Source organism: Macrobrachium nipponense, chromosome 48 (assembly GCF_015104395.2).
Source record: "Macrobrachium nipponense isolate FS-2020 chromosome 48, ASM1510439v2, whole genome shotgun sequence".
Lineage (NCBI taxonomy): Eukaryota > Metazoa > Arthropoda > Malacostraca > Decapoda > Palaemonidae > Macrobrachium > Macrobrachium nipponense.
In genome coordinates, this window is record NC_087223.1 from 21,992,812 (window position 1) to 22,016,847 (window position 24,036).

General features: G+C 48.5%; 1 protein-coding gene across 1 annotated transcript in view; it reads right to left on the minus strand.

Moving 5' to 3' along the window:
* The window catches only part of LOC135205164 (NEDD8-activating enzyme E1 regulatory subunit-like), a 30,610-nt gene extending 8,493 nt beyond the window's left edge, over nt 1–22,117 (minus strand). The window contains exons 1-3 of the mRNA XM_064235528.1: nt 21,918–22,117; nt 10,718–10,882; nt 9,932–10,114 (exon numbers count right to left, since the gene is read on the minus strand). Coding sequence (XP_064091598.1) covers nt 9,932–10,114; nt 10,718–10,882; nt 21,918–21,985 — 416 coding nt within the window. The 5' untranslated portion in view covers nt 21,986–22,117. The remainder of the gene's footprint in view (nt 1–9,931; nt 10,115–10,717; nt 10,883–21,917) is intronic.
* Nucleotides 22,118–24,036: the final 1,919 nt, after the last annotated feature.

Below are 24,036 nucleotides of genomic sequence, written 5' to 3' on the forward strand. Positions count from 1 at the left end.
GCCAGCGAGATGGTAGAGCAGCCCTGGACACTCGGCACGCCCTGCAGCCCCAACGATGCCCACACCTGTCCGAGGTCGTCCTTCGCGGCAACTGCACCTGAGGAAGCAAAAGTCGGGTGATTAGGAGGATCCTCTACCCGCTCGCTGCAGAAGACGAACGGATAGAGGACCCAGAGTACAACTCGACGTCAGGGTATCTAGCGCCCTCCTCCACACTCGACAAGTCAGGTGAGAGAAGGACCTAGAAACCCCCCCCGAAGGGGAAGGCGCCAAACGTGGAAGCTGAGCGGGCGGCAGGAAAGAAGACGAAGTGTCCGTAACCAAAGGAGTCGCGGGAGAGCTTTCCGACGACTCCTTTGCAGGCCTTCGCTTGCTTCCTGCCCTCATACAAAGTCCACTGCGCCTCCGACCAATTATTACAAACTTCACATGGCTCGGCTGTGGGTGCATTCGCGCCCCCGACACCGAGCGCGCACAAAATATGAGGGTCAATCTCCGGAATGAGCGGAACTTTCCGCATTTACGCCCTTCGGTACCCGGGCATAGTCTCCGTGGGGTAGCGAGGCGAGGAGATTCCATCATTGACCAATAAATCACAATTAATTAGAAAGAGAGAAATGATTGTACTTACAATGATTCTTTTCATACACAAACACAACCATATACTCAGGAAAGCAAACGACGAGAAGCGGGGGCAGACGAGCGTCGAACACACACGTCCACTCGCTGTGAGGCCGAAAGCAAAAGTGATTTGTTTACCTCCCAGTCGCGCGCGCGCGCCTGTCGGACAAGCAGTTAACTACCGAAACCCCTTGTTCGAAAGCTTACGACCTATCCAGCTGCCGCTAGTACCTTCCTATTGTAAAAGGACCGAAGGTTTGTATGCCGTGTCGGAACAACCCGGGTTACCAGCTGGTCGCTGCAAGAGCGGCCGCTGGCCTGGCGAGAGTCACCTGAGCGACTCTCACCAGCCTTCTGCTCCGTGCCGCGTCTTGGCGCCGAGCGAACTCTGGCGCCGAAACTGGCTGCACGGTCTCCCACGAGGGAGAACGTACACTCGGGATCTCTCGCGAACGAGAGACCGAGCCGGAACCTGGCATAGCGGCATCGCCGCTAGCACCAGGCGAGGAAGTACCAGAGCTAACCGATACTCCTCTGGTCCCCGTCTATCTCTTCCTTACGGAAGGGGAGACGGGCCCCGCTCCCCGAAGGGAGCAGGAAGACCAGCAGAAGGACCCCCCGTCCCACCAGGGGTGGGACAGGGCCCTTAGAAGTTCCCGAAGGAGACTTCTTAGGGGGAAAGGCAGCCTTCTTCTTCTTCGGCTTATGGGTCTTAGAAGTCGAAGGGGAAGAGGCAGCAGCAGACGATGAAGACGAAGATGATACCTTCCTCTTCTTCCTCTTCCTCGTCAGCTCACGCAGGACAGTCGTCAGGTCCTCCATCCAGGCCGGAGCCAGGGCTATTGCCGAAGCAGCACGGCCCGACTGCACCTGTCCGGAAGGACCTGGGACTGGGGAAGACACACCGTGGGCAAGACCAGCATGGACAGGCTCAGGAACCAGGAGCGACAGGAACAGCAACCAGCTCAGGAGCGGCAGGAACAGCGGCAGCGGTAGACCCAGCAGGGACAGCCAAGCCAGCAGCGGGAATCACATCAGCGGCAGGTACGGCAGGCCCAGCGATCGCCTCGTAGAATCATCGGCAGCCAGCGGGAACCTGGGTACTGGCGGCCGGTCCAGGGACGAGCTGCTGGAACAGCGGAAGTCTGGGGCAGGCAACACGAAGAAAACAGGCGGCGGCGGCAACCCCCCCTCGGTACGGCGGCGGCCCTAGTAGCGGCAGACAGCGTCACCAGACACAGCATGGGGGAGTGTAGACCGGCGGGGGGGGGGGAGGAGGAGCAGCAGCGCAGCAGCATAAGCGGCCGTGGTAGTAGTGGAGACCGCCCCAGACCTCGCTAGACGCTGCAGCAGCCCGTGGATGCTAGGCACGCCCTGCCGCCGCGGTGGTCCATACCTGTCCAAGGTCGTCTCCCACGGATGTAGCACCTGCGGTAGCACAGATAGATTAGTAAGAGGGTTCCCTCAAGCACGGGGGGAAGACATGCCCCACCCCGAACGCAAGGAAGACCCCAAATACAAAATACAACGAGGAAGCTGAGCGGGGGGCAGGAAAGAAGACGAAGAAACGGATACCAAGGGAGTCGCGGGAGAGCTTTCCGACGACTTCCTGGCAGACCTTCGCTTCCCCTACCCCCGCACAGCAGTGAAAAGTAATATGAAAATGAAACAGAATACTGCCCTTGCGATTCACTTCATAGAACTTAAAGGGGAAAAGATCAATTCCCGGGTAAGAGCGGAAACTTGATCCAAATAATATGATGCTATCATAAAAATATATGAAAATGAACAGAATACTGCACTTGCGATTTCACTTTCACAGAAAATAATCGTAAGGATCAATTCCCGGGTAAGAGCGAAAATTGATCCAAATTAAATTTTATGCAAATAAATAATGAAAAATGTTATTGTATTATACAATTAAGTTTGTCATACTTACCTGGCAGATATATATTAGCTGTATTTTCTGACGTCCGACAGAAATTTCAAAACTCGCGGCACACGCAGTGGGCGGCCAGGTGGTAGTACCATTCCCGCCGCTGGGAGGCGGATATCAGGAACCATTCCCATTTTCTATTCATATTTTTATTAATGCCTCTGTCTCCTGAGGGGGAGGGAGGGCGGGACTTTAATTATATATATCTGCAGGTAAGTATGAACAACTTAATTGTATAACAATAACATTTTGTTCATGCCACTTACCTGACAGATATATATATAGCTGAATCACACCTTCGGATGGTGGGAAAAGACAGAATAGGATTTTTTGTTTTTTTGGGAAACTAAAATTAAGTAGATGATATAACATCTTGGTTCCTTACCTGTTTGCAAAGTAGACTATGTGATACTGTCACGTAAGGCTGCTTTTGCTTAATTACAGAGTTGCCAGCCAGGTGGAGACCTGTAGTGCTGGTGCGCTCTGGATGATCTGTCAACGGGTGCGAGACCTCAGCGTGACAAGATCATCGAGGCCACACAAATGAGGGCAACGAAGCAACTGACCACCACCTGACCAACTATACACAGAAAACCCCTTAAAAACTAACTAACGGATGGGAGATCTTCACATAAGACTCACCACAACCTAAAAACACAACAACCTAACTTAACCTAACTAAGGAATAGGGAAACAGAGCTACTTCCGGACCCCAATACTGTGTCCGCAGAAACGTTGGCCCCAGTGCATTACAATCGTCATAGATCGTTCTCACATCCCTTAGGTAATGTGAGGCGAAGACGGAGTTGCTCCTCCAAAAGGTACAATCGAGGATGTCCTTGATTGACATGTTCTTTTGGAAGGCAAGAGAGGTAGCGACGGCTCGTACTTCGTGCGCTTTTTACTCGGAAGAGGCTCAAATCAGTCTTCTGGAAAGATGAATGAGTCCTCCCGAATGGTGTCCCTTAGAAAGAAAGCCACAGCATTCTTCGATAAAAGGTAACTCTGGCCTCTTCACAGAGCACCAGAGGTTACCTGAGGGACCTCTAACCTCTTTAGTTCTATGCACGTAGAACTTGAGAGCCCTTACCGGGCAAAGGACTCTCTCTGGTTCTTGGCCCACCAGACTTGACATACCCTTGATCTCGAAAGTCTCGGCCAAGGGTTCGAAGGATTTTCATTCTTCGCCAAGAAAGATGGGTTCAACGAGCAGACAGCATTGTCCCCTTTGAAGCCCATTAACTTGCTAACGCTTGAATTTCACTAACTCTCTAGCCGTCGCAAGAGAAGTTAGGAAAAGAGCCTTCCTTGTCAGGTTCCGAAGAGACGCTGTCTGAAGCGGTTCGAAAGTGTTCGACATAAGGAATTTCAGGACTACATCCAGATTCCATGAAGGGGTCTCATTTGAGGAACCTTCGAGGTCTCGAAAGACTTCAAAAGGTCAATGAATATCCTTGTTGTCAGACAGGTCTAGGCCTCTGTGCCTAAAAACCGCTGACAACATGCTTTTATATCCCTTGATGGTAGGGACCGCTAATTTCTGCACATTTCTGAGAAATAGCAGAAAATCAGCTATCTGGTTCACAGAGGTCGAGGAAGAGGAAACTCCCTCCTTTTTACACCATGCCCTGAAGGAAGCCCACTTCGACTGGTAAACAGCTCTTGTGGAAGCACTCTCGCATGTGCGATTGCTCTCGCAGCTGCTTTCGAAAAAACCTCTCGCTCTGGCCAACTTTTCGATAGTCTGAACGCAGTCAGACTCAGAGCGGAGAGGTTTTGGTGTGAAACCTTTCGAAGTGAGGCTGTTTGAGTAGATCTTTCCTCCAGGGCAATGTCCTTGGAAAGTCTACAAGGAAAGACATGACCTCTGTGAACCATCTTCTCTCGCTGGCCACATCGGAGCGATCAGGGTTAACCTTGTCCCTTCCGAGGCCGCAAACTTCCTCATGACTTCCCCCAGAATCTTGAATGGTGGGAAGGCATATAGGTCTAGGCCCGTCCAATTCCAAAGCAAAGCGTCTACCGCGATTGCTTCTGGATCCAGGACTGGGGAGCAGTAAAGAGGAAGTCTCTTGTTCCTTGACGTTGCGAATAAGTCGACCAGTGGACGTCCCCACAGCGTCCACAGGTCTCGACAAACGTCCTCGTGCAAGGTCCATTCCGTCGGAAGGACTTGGTTTCGACGACTGAGAAGGTCTGCCCTGACGTTTGCACACCTGCAATGAATCTCGTCAGGATCGTTACCTCTTTCCTTTTTGCCCACAGCAGATCTCTCTCGCTAGGGAGTACAACGTTCTGGAGTGTGTTTCCTCCCTGGTTTTTTTAAATAGCGAGTGCTGTGGTATTGTCCGAGTTTATCTGAACAATCTTGTTCTCCAAACTCTTCTCGAAGAACTGCAGGGACAGAAATACTGCTGCCAGTTCTTTGACATTTATATGCCAGGCTACCTGTTCCCCTCTCCAGGAGCCTGACACTTCCTTCCCCCTAGTGTTGCTCCCCATCCTGTGATGGAAGCGTCTGAAAACAACACTAGGTCGGGCTCAAAAGACTTAGGGACACGCCCTCTTGAAGCTTCTGAGGGTCCAACCACCATCTTAGGTGGTTCTTGATCGGAATCGATATTCTCAATACTGCATTGAGATCGTCTTTGGCCTTCCACTCGTCTGCCAAGAAGAATTGGAGAGGCCTGATGTGCAGTCTTCCCAAGGAAACAAACCTTTCCAGCGAGGAAATGGTCCCCAGCAGACTCATCCATTCCCTCGCCGAGCAAGTCTCTTTCCTTAGAAAGGCTGAGATCTTTTCTAAGCCTAGCCGCTGACGTTCCTGGGACGGAAACGCTCGAAAAGCCACTGAATCCATCTGAATCCCCAGATACACGATGGACTGTGTTGGGGTCAGATGCGACTTTTCGAGGTTGACCAGAAGTCCCAGGGACTTCGCTAAGGCTAAAGTGAACTGCAAGTCCTTCAGACACTTCTCTCTCGACGACGCTCTGATCAGCCAGTCGTCGAGGTATAGGGAAACTCTTATTCCCGAAGAGTGTAGCCACCATCGCTACGTTCTTCATCACTACTGTGAACACCATCGGAGCCGTGGTCAGTCCGAAGCACATCGCTCTGAACTGCCATACTGTTGTTCAAGACAAATCTTAGATACTTTCTTGAAAGAGGGTGGATCGGGATGTGGAAGTACGCGTCCTGCAAGTCCAAGGATACCATCCAGTCGCCCGGTCTCAACGCTCCCAGAACAGAATGAGGCGTCTCCATCGTGAATTTGATCTTTTCCACGAAAAGATTGAGCCTGCTTACATCTAGAACTGGACGCCAACCTGACGACTGCTTTGGTACTAGGAAGATTCTGTTGTAGAAACCTGGGGACCCCAGGTCCGCGACTTGTTCCACCGCTCTTTTTTCGATCATCTGCTGAAGAAGATCGAACAAGACTTTCTTCTTTTCTCCTGGTAGGATAAAGAAAGGTCTCTGGGGAGTCGTAGAAAGAGGAGGAAGATCTAAAAAGGGGATCTTGTACCCCTGCTCCACGATCCTGAGGGACCAAGAGTCCGTGTCTCTCTCTCTCCACGCTCCCGCAAAATACTTCAGTCTGGCTCCGACTGGTGTCTGAAGGACATACTTTTCACTTGGAAGGCTTTGGCTTAAAAGAAGCTCTTCCTCGTGAAAACCCTCTCCCCTCGAGGAGCTGCTCTCGAGGGGGGAGCCCCACGAAAGGGCTTTACTTTCTTCGGCGGACGAACTGCACGCCGAAGAGGTTGAAGGTACGGCCGACCGTCTTGTAGACTGGGCCAAAAGATCCTGAGTAGCCTTCTCTTGTAAGCTGTTCGTCAGGTCCTTTACCAAAGTCTGGGGGAAGAGATGGTTCGAAAGAGGCGAAAACAACAAATCCGCTTTCTGAGCTGGCGTCACCGAACGAGCTGTGAAGTTGCACAGCAAAGCTCTCTTTTTTAACAAAGCTGTTCCAAAGTGAGATACGAGTCTCTTCGAACCATCCCTGACGGCTTTGTCCATACACGCTAACACGCTGGACAGCTCCCCCAGACTAAGAGATTCTGGCTTCTCGCTTGCAAATCCAGAACTCCCAAACACCAGTCAAGGAAGTTGAAGACTTCCAGCGTCCTGAGCAGACCTTTCAAATGATGGTCAGTCTCCGACGCGGTCCAAGTTACCTTGGCAGAGGGTAAAAGCGACCTCCTCTGTAAGTCTACAAGGCTGGAGAAATCTCCTTGAGCCGAAGAAGGGATACGAACTCCCACTTCGTCTTTGGTCCTATACCAAATGCCCCCTTTCCACTAAGCTAGTAGGAGGCAAGGCGAAGGTCGTCTTGCCTTGGTCTCTCTTCTTATCATCCAATCCTGGAGCTTCTTGAAAGACGTTTCGTTGATAGAGAAGTTTTCATCTCTACAAACTCCGGGATTTTCCCAGTTTTCGATGAAGAAAACTGTGAAGGAGGAGACTTGGGAGCTGCGGGCTGAAATTTGTCCTCAAAAGAAGAACGCAAGAGTCTAACTAGAACTTTATAGTCCGAGATAGAAGGGGCTGTAGCAGGTTCCTCTTCACCCGATTCAGCCGAACTACCTAGTTCTCCTTCTTCTCTAAACGGAAGAGGAGAACGTCTGTCAGGAGAAGGCGTCCTATTGGCGGGTCTTAGCAAGATCAAAGGACCCCTATCCTTGCAAGATGCAGCCTTATTACGGCTGTCTTCTTTATGACGCTTACTACTCGTTGATGGTAGAGCGTCCTGAGGAGGACGAGCGTCTTCAGCGCCTTCCGCGGCAGTCTCACCTGCCCGAGAAGCGTCCTTACATCTCTTCGCTGGCATACGTGCCTGAGCGCGTAAAATAGCGTCTGGGGGTAAGACTTCTTGTTCAGAATCCCCCAAAAAAACGTCTTGAAAGGAGGCCTGAACGTCCTGGCGAGCTTCCTGCCAAGCGTCCTGTCTAGCGTCCTGGAGAGCGTCCTGCCGAGGTCCATGTGTAGCGTCCTGGCGAGCGTCCAACTGACGAACGTCCTGCCTAGCGTCCTGCCAAGCGTCCTGACGAACGTCCTGCCTAGCGTCCTGCAAGCGTCCTGCGAGTCTGAGCGTCCTGACGAGCGTCTTGCCGAACGTCCTGCCGAGCGTCCTCGTACAGAGCGTCTTTCAAAAAGCGTCCTGACGTAACGTCCTTCTATAAGACGAACGAGATCGGCGAATCGCTGAAGGAGAAGCGATCGGCGAACGAGACGCGTAGGTGAAGGAGACGGAGACTGCTTAGTCCTCTTGACAGGCAGTCTAAGGTCCTTCCTCCGCTTAGGCTCGACTGCTGCTGGGCGAGTCCTCTGAGCCATAAGCGAGGATAGCTGGTCCTGAAGGGACAAAAGAATGTTCTTCGTCGGAGAAGAATGAGCAGAGGAAGCAGGACTGGTCCTGTGAGAAGACGAGGGGCGAGGGGAGCCTCCTTCCTTCTCACAGGTACAGCTACCTGTTTCTCAGTATACGCGCCTGTGCGCGCAACCTAGCGTCCTCATCGGAGGAGATCCTACTCTCTTCTGAGGCGGAAAGACATCATAAGCGTCTTCCGACGAAAGCGGCGACGAAAGAGGACGTGAAGCGTCCTCCGCAAGAAACGTCCTCTTTAACGGACGAGATCTCTCCGAGCGCTCCACCCCCTTGCGCGGGGAGGACGCTTCGGAGGACGAGAAGCACTCCTTCATGACGCGTGCTCGTGCACGGTCCTTGGCAGCCTGGGTCTTTGCTACATGGTCTGCCGAAGGGACGCCAGATCGGTGGGAAGCCCCCGTAACCCTCTTGCGGCTTCGACATACCTCCTCCCTGGGTCTTGGAGTCTGATAGAGGTCTAGGCCTAGAGGCATTATGGGGTCGATCTGACGCCCCCTCCACAACACTGGGGGCACGATCACACACTTGCACCGAGCCAGTTTCTAAGGCTTTCACTTTGGTCTCCAGAGTGCGAAGAGACTCCAAAAATCATAGAGAGAGCATCCGCTCCTCCCGACACAGAATCAGAGCCCGAAGGCAACACAGGTTTAGGGGTTGTAAACACTACAGGTGTTAGAGCAGGAGAAACGTTAGTCTTACCTTTGGAAGAACCACTCCTTGAGGAAGACCTCCTGATCCTATCGCGCTCCAATTTAAGGCGATAGGACTCATATGCTCTCCATTCATCATCAGTCATTTCTCACATTCATTGCACCGATGATCAATCAAACAATTAACCGCCCCTACAACTCATACATACTGTGTGGGGGTCTACCGATGCTTTCGGTAGCCTCACCTTACAATCAGCCCTCACACACACTCTGAAACTCACAACACTTGATCCAGACATATCTTATAGAGAAAAGTCAATCCAAAATCAAAACGTCCACTATCGCGCATGCCAATCAACAATCCAATTCAATACCAAAAAAATCAAATCAGATACTTAAAAGCGAGTCAATTTCCAAAAAATCACCTGAGCAGAGGTCTGTAAACAGATGTTTACTGACCGGCGACAGAAAAAAATATGAATAGAAATGGGAATGGTTCCTGATATCCGCCTCCCAGCGGCGGGAATGGGTACTACCACCCTGGCCGCCCACTGCGTGTGCCGCGAGTTTTTGAAATTTCTGTCGGACGTCAGAAAATACAGCTATATATATCTGTCAGGTAAGTGGCATGAACAAATGAAAAGAATACTGCAATTGCGAATCCACTTTCATTGCATTCTATCCATACAAAATAAAAGGCTCGTGCGAGCGCAATCACGCTCTCGGTAACGAACGCACAGGGCAAAAATATAATGAAAAGAGTACTTACATTTTTTCAATTACACTTTCTCCCAAAATACATGACTCGGCGCGAGCGCGCCCGCCCTCGGCACCGAGACATAATTCAAGGGTTCAATTCATGAAAAGAGGAAATCGCCGCATCTACGGCGATAGCTCCATGTTGGTTCATAATTAAGTAATGAAAATGAAAACAGTGTACTTACAGTTTCATTTTCAAGTCAAACAAACCATTAGTAGAAAACATAATATAAACAAAGCATACGACGATGAAGCGGGCAGAGAGCGATGACGAACACGTCCTTCACACCCGCGGCCGAAAGCAAAAGTGGTTTGTTTACCTCCCAGTCGCGCCTGTCGGACAAGGAGTTAACTACCGTTCTCCCCTTGTTCGAAGCTTACGACCGTTCCAGCTGCCGCTAGCTACTTTCCTATTGTTAAAGGACCGATGGTTTGTATTACGTATCGGAACAAACTAAGTTTATGTTACAGAATGAAATCCTTAACATACTGTACAATACTAGGAATGAAATCCAGCATACTATACATTACTAGGCTTATGTTATAGAATGAGAAAGTGCATTAGCAACTGACCTTTCCGGTAGACATGTTGCTATGACAACTGAAAACGGTGAAAAGAAATCTGGTTGATTATCCAGAATCTCCTGCAGCGGTTGATCTACGAACGTCCCTCGCACATCGGGGTTGAGTTCCAGTAGAAGCTGGAGTGCCACTTCACCACGAGGCCGACCTACGCTGTCACCATCTACAAAGAAACTAGAAAGAAGTTATTGTTAGTATGCTGATTCTTAAAAAAACACTCGATGACCTACAAAACATTTGAGTTAAGCTTATGTCCTCACACCTGATTAACATTATGAATCCCATTTTGTGTCCATTATCGTACTTGGCACTGCCTCAACCATGTCATCCGTCCTTGTTACCTATAGACACTAAATATTAATAAAAACAAAAGTACAGCAACTGGTGATTTACATAACAGATCTATAGGCTTTAGCTGATATCTACTTGCTGAAATACTGAACTACGTATCATCATCTTATCAAATTTGTTAGCTTTCTTTTATGGGGGGTAAAATGATAAAATTAACAGTTGCAGTAAATGAGGCAGTTTCTCCAATCCCTTGTGATTGTTCCACAATTGTGGTTAAATGAAAAGAATGTACAAAAAGTCAGGTAGACCTCATTGACAGGTAAAAGAATAAGATCCTGAAAGGTGAAGTAGGTTTTTCCTTTTACAATGACCAGGTTTTCAACAGTAAAATGTGAAGTAATACTTTAAATAAGAATATACAAAGTTAAGCAATCTAGTCATATGAAAAAAAAACAGAAAGAAAATACAAACAGCTGAGTAACTTACTTATTTCCAATATCCTTAGGGCTAACTTTTGCATCATCAATGATAGTAATGGCTCCAATCCCAGGTAACACTAATGACTTCAACGTTTCTGTTCCGACTGCACTGGCACTGATCAAACAAACATGGGCACACTCGAGAGAAGATTGCCCATGATCACCCCATAACCTGAAAAAATACGGATTGTTATTGTAGCCCGTCCAGCTTGTACTCAGGCTGATTATGACCTTGCAGAGAAAAAAAGAGAGGAAGGAGGCAAAGAAAGTCACTAACTCAACTCAATCTCCATCTTTATGCTATCCGAGTACCTTTGGCGAGATCATTCGATTGATAAAAATTCAGCTATAAAGCAGAGAACTGGAGCACTTTCAGTCATTCAGCACTACTTTAGAATGGAAAAAAAAGGCAATTGGAGTGGTTGGACAGCAAGAATGAAGAAAGGCAGTAGGATATAGACAAAGAAAAAGGCTAAAAAGTTGGTGCATTTTTAGAAACGCCTACACATCATGTGAGGTGTACTGATAGCACTATATCCCTACGGGGCTTTGGCACATTCTTTTTTGTCCAAAAGGAGCTCAAGAGACTATGCATGTTGAGCGGCAACCACAAATCCTAAGGAAAGCCCACGAAGTTCCCTTCGCATAGACTTTGCATTATTAATAATGCACTGGCCCTGCCCCTGTTACAAGACAATTTGTATCTGTGAGCAAGTTTTTAAAGTTCTGAACACCAAGTTAGCATATCCTATTCATGCAGGCTAAAATAATGAAGATTTTTCCTTAATTTACTAATTACTTTCATTCATAGCCAAGCCAAGCTTCATCAAAGGAATGAAATATGCGGAGATATCCCTTTGGGATTACATTCAAAAGGTAGCAATGTGTTGTACATATGAAGTTACTTTGCCATCATAACCTAAACCTACCTACCTTACGTTACCCAGTTACTTGGAACGAAAAACCTGAACCGCTAGCCTGACAACAGAGTAAACAATATGACTAGGCTACCCCCCAGGTAAAGGAGACAAAGCTCACCCACTCAATTAGGCTATTGCAGCCTGGGTGATGCCGAGTTTTAACAGTCTAAGTAATATATACTTGGGGAGATGAAGGCTAGCCTATCCTATTCAAATCCCCGTTGAGTTAATGTAAAATAATTTCTCACTAACATGGATTTCAATACTACCAACAATCAGATGTTTTAATTTTTGTGTTTTTAATCTTTAAGGAAAATGACTGGCAAGATAATAATGAATTGCATATTTTCAAGTAATATTACATAGATTACAATAACTTTTTAAGTACATTCTAGCTGTCTGGAAGACATTCACAATCTCTTGGATACTGTTTAAAAAGTGATTGGCACTTGCAGCACAAAGAACTTGCATGAGTTCTTTGTTATATAACAGTTAAGATTTTAGAATGACGTTCCAGACATTTCCAGGCTCTGCCAGGTTTTCCATATTTTCCAAACTTTCTAACCAAAGTTAAAGACTAAATATGACAATTTGTCCAAAAATTGCATTTTTCCTAACTATACAAACCTGAGGTCCTTTTACAATAGGAAGATACTAGCGGCAGCTGGATAGGTCGTAAGCTTTCGAACAAGGGGTTCGGTAGTTAAACTGCTTGTCCGACAGGCGCGCGCGCGCGACTGGGAGGTAAACAAATCACTTTTGCTTTGGCCCAAGCAAAACTGCAGAGTGAGGGGTGGCATGAGGTGGGGCTATGTGTAAAAGGACCTCAAGGTTTGTATAGTTAGGAAAAATGCAATTTTGGACAAATTGTCATTTGTTCCGACACGGCATACAAACCTTCGGTCCTTTTACAATAGGAAGACTCACTTCTTGGTGGGTGGAATCTGAGTCTTTTGTGAACAGACTGGTGTTCGCCCTACCTTGGAAGCCTCCCTGGTCGTAAGAGCGAGGAGGGATCCAAGCCTCCGTCCGATTGATCGGGGTGTGTCACCGCAGGATCAATGGTCAGACCTCTGGACCGAGTACTAAGAGAGGGGCATGCGCATCTCTTAGTACCAGCAATGCAAGAACTTGTTCCTGTACAGGAGCATATAAAGTCATGGGTTTGACTCTTGTAGGCATCCACTTCCCCCCCTTGTAGAAGGAAGTGGTGGATATTCTGCTCCTATCCCTAGTGAAATATAGGATGGGGCTCTGTCATATAGCTCACCTGCATCTCGTCCTCATCCAGCGTAGTGACGACACCCTGGCCCTCTGCCCACAGGTAAGAGGGGAAAAGGAAAAGATGGGAAGAGAGAGCCAGTCACTCACTCACTCACACTCCATCCACACAGTCACACCAGGACTCGATGCGTTCAGCCTGCGAGGGTCTGGGTTAGCTACACAAACTTGTTGAGCAGCCACCACGGGTCCCAAGGAAAAGGTATCCAAGGACCTGTGGGCAATATCCCGAAGGTAGAGGACGTAAAGGTAGTCTGGTTAGACCAGACCCCTGCCTTCAGGACCTGCGCCACGGAGAAGTTCTTGCGAAACGCCAACGAGGGGCCAATACTTCTGACTTCGTGAGCTCTCGGACGGGACGTACGGATGTCGTCACACCATCAGCCTCATACGCCCTCTGATGACCTCACGCAGCCAGAATGAAAGAGTGTTCTTGGATACTTCTTTCTTGGTGACCCCGGTGTCTAACGAAGACGGTCGACACTCAGGCCTGAGGTGTCGAGTTCTCTTCAGATAGCGCCGTAGCGCCCTCACAGGACAAAGCAGCATCTCATCCGCATCATTATCGGTGAAGTCCAATAGGGAGGGAATCGTGAATGACTCGAACCTGTCATCAGGGACTGACGGTTTTCTGAGTCTTCGCAACGAAGTTCGGGACGAAATCGAGCGTCACGGATCCCCATCCCCTGGAGTGTCGTACATCATAGGAAAGACCATGAAGTTCCCCTACTCTCTTCGCCGATGCCAGGGCCAGCAAGAAGAGGGTCTTGAGGGTCAGATCCCTGTCTGACGACTCTCGGAGTGGCTCGAACGGTGTTCGAGTCAGACTCCTAAGGACGAGAGTCACGTCCCACGCAGGGGGCCTGAGTTCCCTGGGTGGGCAAGACCTCTCGAAGCTCCTCATCAGCAAGGAGATCTCGAACGAGTTCGAGATGTCCAGCCCCCTCAGTTTCAGGACGAGCGCCAAGGCGGCTCTGTATCCTTTAACTGTGGGGACTGAAAGGAGCTTCTCTCGGCGAAGAAACACGAGGAAATCCGCTACCTGCTGAAGAGTGGCTCTGAGAGGAGATAGACCCCGTCTACGACACCAACCACAGAAGACGGCCCACTTCCCCTGGTACACAGCTGCAGAGGACTGACGGACGTTTCCAGCCATCTCTGTTGCTGCGCTACGAGAAAAGCCTCTCGTTCGCAAGAGATGGTGGATAACAGCCAGCCGTGAAGACGTAGGGACTGGACTGCTCGGTGGTACCCGAACTCGACGTGTGGACTGGGCGAGAAGGTTGTTGTGCCAAGGGGATCTCTCTCGGTCTCCTGCGAGAAGAGCCAGCAGGTCCGGATACCAAATGGCCTGTGGCCATTTGGGAGGCCACCAGGATCATCCTGAGATTCGGTGTGGACCAGCGCTCGACTGAGCGCCTTGCGAAGCAGGCTGAACGGGGGAAAGGCATAGGCGAAGAGGTTGTCCCACGGGTGTTGAAGAGCGTCCTCTGCAGCTGCCCATGGGTCCGGCACGGCCGAGAAGAACACCTGGAGCTTCTGTTGTGCCGGGTGGCGAACAGATCCACGACTGGTCGCCCACACAGGTCGAAGACCCTTTCCGCCACGTCCTGGTGTAGAGACCATTCGGTCCCTATCACCTGATCCCGACGGCTGAGCGTGTCTGCTACTACATTCCTCTTCCCTGGAATGTAGCGTGCCGACAGCTCTATTGAGTGTGCCTGAGCCCACTCGTGCACCTGCCGAGTCAACTGGTACAACGGGAGAGACACTAGGCCCCCTGTTTGTTGACGTAGGCCACCACCGTGGTGTTGTCGCACATCAAACACCACTGAGTGTCCCATCAAGCGGTCCTGAAACTCTTGGAGAGCGAGGAACGCTGCCTTGAGTTCCAGTACATTGATGTGAAGGTGCTTGTCGTTCTCGTCCCACACTCCTGAAGTCAGCAACTCCTCCAGGTGTGCGCCCCATCCCTCGGTCGATGCGTCTGAGAACAGCTGCATGTCCGGGGGGGGCGTGCTCAGAGGCACTCCTCTTAAGAGGTTCCTGTCGTCGAGCCACCAGGCTAGGTCTGCCTCACCTCCTGTGTCAGTGACACCTGGAAAGCTTGGGGGATTCCGTCGCCTGTGACCAACTCTCCTTTAGTCTCCATTGAGAGAGCCGCAGGTGAAGACGCCCTGTAGGGACTAACTTCTCGAGTGACGACAGGTGTCCGATCACGACTTGCCATCGCTGAGCTACCTGTTCCTGCCGAGACAGGAACTGGTTGGCTGCCTCTCTTGAATCTGCTGATACGCGAGTGGGGTGCGGGGGAAGACTCGCCCTGCTACCAGTGTCGATCAGCATACCCAGGTACTTCATCCTCTGCTTGGGCTCGAGATCGGACTTCTCGAAGTTCACAACGATCCCCAGATCGCGACAGAACTCGAGCAGTCGATCCCTGTCCTGTAGCAACTGCGAGCGGGAGCTCGCCAGGACTAACCAATCGTCGAGATACTCATCAGAGTATCCCGTGCGAATGGGCCCAAGCAGACACCAGAGTGAACACTCTCGCGTGAACACCTGTGGGGCGGTTGAGAGACCGAAGCACAGTGCCCTGAACTGGTACAGTCCCGTCGAGGATGAAGCGGAGGTACTTTCTGGAGGATGATGAATGGGTATTTGGAAATACGCATCCTTCAAGTCCACTGAAAGCATGAAATCGTTCTCCCTGATGGAGTCGAGCACTGAGCGTGCCGTCTCCATCGTGAACCGGGTCTGGCGAACGAACCGGTTCAGGGGAGAGAGATCTATCACCGGGCGCCAGCCTCCCGTAGACTTTTCCACCAGGAAGAGTCGACTGTAAAAGCCCGGTGACTGATCCGTGACGATCTCTACAGCTCTCTTGCTCAGCATGGTCTTGATCTCCTGTCTGAGTGCTACGTCCTTCGGTGACCCGTGGACGTCGACTGCTGTTGGACCGGGTTGGAGGTGAGGGGTGGCCGAGATTCGAAGGGTAATAGATATCCCTCCCGAAGGACATCTACAATCCAGGTCTCGGCGCCGTTAGCGCTGCCAAGTTGCCCAATGGCTGGCCAGGCACCCCCCCACTTCCGGCAGCAGGTGAGGAGGGGAACGCCGTCCCTAGCGTTTCCCCCCCCCTTTCTTCGACTTCTTCCCAGAGCCTCCACGGGATGAGGAGGGCTGGGAGGAGGGCTGGTTACGCCCCCCTTGCCAGAAGTCGAAGAAGACAGAGTCATTCCTCGGGGCTTCGACGCAGCAACCGTCTTAGCAGCCGAGGAAGCGCTAGCCGAGCTCTTAGACTTGGCCGCAGTCCGAGGCTGCCCAGAAGCCTTCGAGACTGCCTGGTGAACCAGACGGTCACTGTCCTCAGTGCGCCGTCTGTCCACCGCAGCGTCCACCATCTCTCCTGGGAAGAGAGACGTGGAACTCCGTAAAGGTCCGTTTCGAAGTCCCAATGCCGCTTCACGCCCGGCCGCCCTGGAAACCCGAGTAAGGACAGCGTCCCTTCGTCGGAGAACCAGGTTGGCCCACAGGTTCACCGTCTGGTGGGCAAGGAAAGAGATGGCTCTTCCCCCTCCCCCAGACTGGCAAAGTCTCCTGAAGGCCGAGTCATCTTCGGAGAAATTCCCCCAGAGTTCGGCCCTGCGGAACCTTAGATACTGTGAGGGACCACAGATCTAGCCAGGAGCGGCCTGGAAAGCTGCCATGGCGGTAGATTCCAGGTCCTAGTGCCTCTTGCTGCGAGAACCACAGGTTCTCGGACAGGAGCTGTTGCAGAGACACACCCGGAGTCAGCCTCGCTAACTCCGGGTTCACCTGTTTGGGCGGCATCGGATCTTCAGATGGCACGTAAAACCGCCGATGTCGTAGCAGAGGAGGTGGAAGTAGCTTGCTAGACCTGCCAGACTTCAGTGAACGTCCTGTCCAGAGACAAGCGATTCAACTTGGTCCAGCACCGAGTCAGCCAGTTCTGACCGCGGCAAAACCCACCGTCGGTCTGGGTTCCCTCTTCGGGCCCCAGAACGACTCGAGCCGGGACGTGGGCTCGGATGGTGGGAGCGGCGATCCTTCCCCGAGGTCGTGTGCTGACGAATCAGCGCAATAACCTCGGCAAAGTTCCTCTGGATCTCAGGAGTGATTGCATCCTGTGGAGTCGGACCGTCCAGTCCCTCAAACAGGAGCACCTCCCGAGACCCTCCTCCCTCAAGGAGAGGAGCAGCGACAGCCCCCTCTCGGTCTCCTCCCAACCACCTGTGCGTAAGACCTGGGCTGGTCCGAGAACCGAGCCTGGTACGTACGACGACTGGCGGGATCCTGAGGGCGCACCCTTTTCACGATCACTCCTCAATACCTCGCCCCTCCCGGTGTAACCCGAGGAGGTTAAAGTTTATGGGAGAGGCAGACCTGACGCTCTCTCCTCGCTCACTGGCAGAACCAGCGGGCTTGGAGGACTGCAGGCGATCGTCAACCCGCGGTGGCGATCGAGCTGCAGACCTAGTCGAGGCCGTCTCGCTGTGGAGAACGGCTGGACCGAGAACAGCGGCTCCGGTCTCGTGTGTCCAGAGGAGCTGGTGCTGGTTACCGTACCCGATCGCTCTCTGTAAGAGCGACGGTCAGGCGACCGGCGAGCTCCACTGTCGTGAGACCGGTGCGTGTCCTCACGGTGCGTCAGTTCGCTGGTACCAGCCGTGGCTGGTGCCGGCGAACGGGGGGACCTCTTCCAGCCTCAGCCGTGGCCGGTCATGGACCGTCACGTCCGCCCGGGTAGCCAGCTGCTCGCCGCGAGAGCGAGAGCTGGTCTGGTGAGAGTCGCGTGAGCGGCTGTCACCATCTTCCGCTCCGTGCCGTGAACCTGACGCTGAGCGGACTCAGAGGTCTGGTTCCTGGCTGCACGGTCGCTGGTAGGCGACCGTACACTCGGTACCTCTCTCGCGAACGACGCGGCCGAGCCGGATCCTGCTGCTGTGGCCGAACCACTGACAGCAGGTGAGGAAGTGCCGGTGTTAGCCGGCACCCCTCTGGTCCCCGTAGTCTTCTTCCTTGCGGGAGAAGAGACGGGTCCTGCTCCCGAAGGAGCAGGGCGACCAGCGGAAGAACCCCCCGTCTCACCAGAGCGAGACGGGCCCTTAGAAGCTCCCGAAGGAGACTTCTTAGGGGGGGGGGAGGCGACCTTCTTTTCTTCTTAGGCGGGGGGAGCCTTAGAACAGGAAAGAAGGGGAAGAGGCGGCAGACGACGACGACGAAGAAGACGATGAAGACGACGACGACACCTTCCTCCTCTTCTTCTTCTTCTTCGTCAACCTCCTCAGGACCGACGTCAGGTCTGTCATCCGGACGGAGCCGGGGTGCTGTTGCCGAAGCAACAGGGCCCGGACGTACCTGTCCGAAAACAGACCAGCATCGGGAGCAGCGGCGCCAGGAACGGGAACAACATCAGCAGGTGCGAGCATCACAGGAACGGCAGCAGACACGGCAGGATCAGGAACAGGAACAGCAGCGGTGGTCACGGCAGGTGCGGCAGATACAGCTGGTCGAACCAACGGCACAGACGTCATCGGTACGGTGGGAGGTCCAGGGGCGAGCTCTTCGGGCACATGAAGTCCGGTCGCGGCAGCACGGCAAACCAGGTTGGCGGCATCACACTCCCCCGAGTTACGGCGACTGGCCCCTGCACCGATGTGTGGGTGTCACAGAGACCGCGTGCTGGGTGTACACCAGGTGAGGAGGTGACGCGTAGCCAGGTGTTGTCAGGGTCGTGGTGGTGGTTGTGACCGTAGCATGCGTAACCGCCACGGAGCCAGCGAGATGATAGAGCAGCCCCTGGACACTCGGCACGCCCTGCAGTCCCAACGATGCCCACCCTGTCCGAGGTCATCCTTCACAGCAACCGCACCTGAGGAGGCAAAAGTCGGGTGATTAGGAGGATCCTCTACCCGCTCGCGCGGAAGACGAGCGGATAGAGGACCCAGAGTACAACTCTACGTCGGGGTATTCTAGCGCCCTCCTCCACACTCGCACATCGGGAGAGGAGAAGGACCTAGGACAAACCGGCCCCCCGAAAGGGAAGGCGCGAGACGTGGAAGTTGAGCGGGCGGCAGGAAAGAAGACGAAGTGTCCGTCACCAAAGGAGTCGCGGGAGAGCTTCCCGACGACTCCTTTGGAGGCCTTCGCTTCTTCCTGCCCTCATACAATGTCCACTGCGCCTCCGACCAGTCAATACAAACATCACAGGGCTCGGCCCGGGTGCATCGCGCCCCCGGCACCGAGCACACAACACATGAGGGTCAATCTCGGGGAATGATCTGAACTTCCCGCATTTGCGCCCTTCGGTACCCGGGCAAGTCTCCTTGGGGTAGCGAGGCGTCATAATTCAATTGCAGCGTAATTAATATGATAAGAGAGAAAACTGTACTTACAAGCTCTTTCATACACAATTACAAACAAACTATGAAAGGCAAAACGACGAGCCAGCGGGCAGAGAGCGAAACACACCACGTCCATCCACTGTGAGGCCGAAAGCAAAAGTGATTTGTTTACCTCCCAGTCGCGCGCGCGCGCCTGTCGACAAGCAGTTAACTACCGAACCCCTTGTTCGAAAGCTTACGACCTATCAGCTGCCGCTAGTATCTTCCTATTGTAAAAGGACCGAAGGTTTGTATGCCGTGTCGAACAAGTCACAATTTTAAATACAAACAATGAATTCTTAAACAATTCTACTCAACTTAACTTCTAGTTTTATTTAAAATTTTATCTAAAAAAATTGTCAAAAGTGATAACAGATATTTAAAGAGGAAGTCATGAGAAGTAACGCAAGTTTTTTCTTATTCATTTGCTCACACCAGTCATTTGAATCACCTTGGCTTAATGTGTAACAAAATGACAGATAAATCCTTCGTCCAGTTTTTAAATATCAAACCGCAAATCCAGTAACCTAACTGTGATTTCAAGAAACTGGATGTCAGCTCTAACCTAACCATTGAGTTGTGTCAGACTGGTGGCTTCTTGATTTATAATTCATATTACAAGATCAATATCAACAAATTAGGGTAAGAAAAGGAGGGTTACATTTAATGGTTAATGTAGGTTAGGTTCAGGGGGACAAGGCTACTGACCAGGTAAGACAATAAGGCCCTAGGTTAAGTTAGGTTTGCTTGTATCATTATATTTTACTTATAAATTAATGCTCTAAGACAGGTTTAGGATGTGTATTTATGCACATACAAGTGCATGTGTGTATGTAGGGGGGAGGGGTTGGGCTATGGCAGTAAGGTAGGACCCAGCGCCTTAAGATAAGTAAAATTAGAATGTATCTCTTCCATGTTTTGTAATATCTTTTGTAGGCCAAATTCTTGTTGATAATACAAGAACCGCATAATTTTATGCATTGTATTTCATATATTTTTTTATATTTATAACCTGTATAATTCAATCAAATTTGCTTTCTCCCCAAACCCTGACGGCTTATTAGGGTATTCAATAGCCTAGAGGAACTCACGAAACAACAAAACGAGTTGTTTGAACCAACGACAATGGTAAAAAAAATGCATAAAATGTCAGATAAACAGTTTTAAAATGATATAATTTACATAATTACATACAAAATAATTTACCATAACCCACCCTTACTCCTTACGACATTGCCTATGGCCTTAAACATAACCTCGCTACACGGTACTTTAACGAATATTCTATCATCTAATGGTGAAATAACCTTCGAAATAAAAAATATATATTAAATAAATATCAGATCTAATATAATATATAATATTATATATATATATATATTATATATAATATATTATTATATATATTATATATATATATATATATATAGATATATACACAAAATTATGGAAATTACAATAGTTTAAAGGTTAGGCATTGATACTTTGATTGACTAATAATTCATAATTTAATAATACAAATAATAACCTTCGAAATAATGAAAATACAGAAATAAAGACCACATCTAATAAATATATATGAAACTATATAAATTACAAGTTTAAATAAAGGGTCCCCGGGATCCTGCAGGGCAGGCACCGATACTTTGAGTACTTAATATTCTATGAACTAATAGTGAAATAACCTTCAAAATAATAAAAATACATACCAAATACATAAATAAGGATCAGATCTAATCAATATAAATGAAATTATGTAAATTATAACAGATCAAATATAGGGACAGACATCGATACTTTGAATAACTAATATTCTATTGTTTTAATGATTATATAAACTTCAAAATATTAAATATATATTAATATAGTTTAGGTCATTCTAAGCCCCCATTCCGCGGTAAAGTAGACATTGGCAGTTGACGTTTTCCTACATTATTTTACTTACTGAACAAGAATTTAAAGTAATATTTATTTGGATGACTGTAATTAACACCCAGGGGCTAGTACTAAACACGGCGAAATACATTGGACGCCCCAATCCCTGGTGGATGTCGTAGCCGCGGTTACGTTCCTTGCAGTCCGTGCGGAACTATTCTTTAGAATTACCCTGCAAGAAACATAACCGCGAATACGACATCCACTTGGGATTGGGGAGTCCAATGTATTTTGCCGTGTTTAGTACTGGCCCCTGGGAGTTAATTACAGTCGTCCAAATAAATATTACTTTAAATTCTTGTTCAGTAAGTAAAATAATGTAGGAAAACGTCAATTGCCATAGTCTACTTTACTGCGGAATGAGGGCTTAGAATTACCATAGTTTATATTTAAAATATGAAAATGACATTATGTAAATTACAACAGATTAAAGTCAGGGTTCCTCTGGGATCCTACGGGGCAGGCGTCGATACTTTGAATAACTAATATTCTATTGTTTTAATGATTAAATAACCTTCGAAATAATAAAATTAGAATAATAATGTTCAGATTTAATCAATATAAATGAAATCATGTAAATTACAACAGTTTAAATAAAGGTCCCCCAACCAGGGATCCTGCAGGGCAGGCATTGGTCGACCGGGTCCCACCATTAATATATCACCTCAACTGTCGGTCGTATTTCTTGGCCTTGTCGCTCTGCTCGGAGGACGGCGTCCCTGGCTTCTCCATCGCGTCTTCCTTTGACCTTTTCGCCCGTTGAAGGCGGCTGCCCGACTTTCCCCTCTGTCCAAAAATCGAGCGGAGGGGAAGAGGATGACAGGAGGAGAGGCTGAAGAGTAGGATGTAAACAAAGCAGCTCTGACTTATCCGCCGGGCGTTGGTGACCAACGCTTCTTGTCATTCCTCTTTTTAATGTTATTTTAATTGTAGGAGCGTCAATATACTTATTTTGCTTTTTACAATAGTATAATTGAATTTCATTGTACATTAAATTAGTTCTTTGCACCTTGATTATGGAAATTGTTTTTAATTTAACGACAATCAAGAGGGTTATCCCACCGGGCGTTGGTGACCCACGGAGGCCAACGCCTCCTAGAATTGCATTTTTTAGGTTTTATTTGTTAGCAGGAGTGTTAATATACTTTATAGATTTTGAAAAATGGTATAATTATATTTGTTAATACATTAAATTACTTTTTTAGGCTTTCATCAAACAGATATTTAAAATTTAGAGGTCATGAGGCTTATCCACCGGGCCTTGTTGACCAACGCCTCTTATCATTACTTTGTTTTTTAGGTTTTATTCGATTGTAGGAGCTTCAGTATATTTATTTTACCTTTTAAACTAATTTAATTATATTTGTTCTTACATTAAATTGCGTTTTTACTTTGATTAAGGAGATATTTGAAATTTAATGACAATCATAAGGCTTATCCACCGGGAGACGCCTCCTATCATTCCTTTTTAAGGTTTTGATCATAGGAGTGCTAATATACTTAATAAGCTTTGTTAAATAAGTATATTAATAGTACATTGGTATTTGATAATACATTAAATTAATTTTTAGCTTTGATTAGAGAGATATTTGAAATTTAATGACAATCTAGAAGCTTTTCATACGGGTGTTGATGACAAACGCCTCCGATGCGTGTTAGTTTTGTTTTATTTAATCGTAGTAGCGTCAATATACTTAATATGTTTTTTTTAATAGTATAATAGTATTTGGTAATACGGCAACATACTTTTTTTACTCTGATTGGAAAGATATTTGAAATTGAATGCGAACTGAAAGTTTTTTTTAGTAGTTTTTCCTTTATAAAAATATTGATAATTTCTAAAAGCATCATAGCAGCACTTAATATGACCATAACTTCTATTTAAAACGTTATTTAAAGAACCTGATTTGCAATCTGGTGTCTAATCTCACCTTTCTATCTCTCAATCTTCTAACAAGAGCTCCAGTCAATAACACCAAAATTATAGTCGAATTTGTTATCTATAAAGAAAGTTATGAACCAATCAGGTTACGTGATATGCTAAATTAATAGTAGTATGCCTGTCTATTAACCAAAGCAATATCATAATAATAATAAAAATAACAGAGCATATTGTTCATTCTCTCCCCACCTACTTAAACCATATATCTATCTTTTTCCTAAATTTGGCTAGGTTAACATTGCCACACAGAGAGAAATGCTGTTTCTCTAATAAAACTCTTTAGCAAAGAAAAATGCTTCGGACTCGGTCTATCAAGCGAATGCATAAGACAAAGGACATCCTTCAGCATCAGTTACTCAAAGATGGCTGCCTTCTGCATACAAGTTCTTGTGGATCTGATTAGGCTTATATTACTAGGGGAACTTCCATCTATAATATGACACTCCTGAAGAGGAAGTACCTCTAGAATACAGTTCTATGACCTCTGCATTTGGAGAGAGATGTCTTGTCCAGTGCTCTCATGTTATTTGATAGTCAAAGGCTTTTGAAAAGAGAGATGATTTACAGATGAAGATGCCTGATCGTCCTCTTGATGTGATAATGTCTCCTTCACAATCCTGTTTTTCTCACAAGAAGAGGCAAACTTGGAACCATGAAAGAAAGAACATAGGTTCTACTGTAGTAAAAAAAAAAAAAAAAAAAAAAAGTAACTGTACTTCTCATGGAAACATTTTGAACTATTACTTACCTACAAATCATGTTGACTTTACGAGACTGAATCAATGCAGCTGTTTGAAGTTCCAATCCCGGGTACATTACCCCACATTATATAATACATATT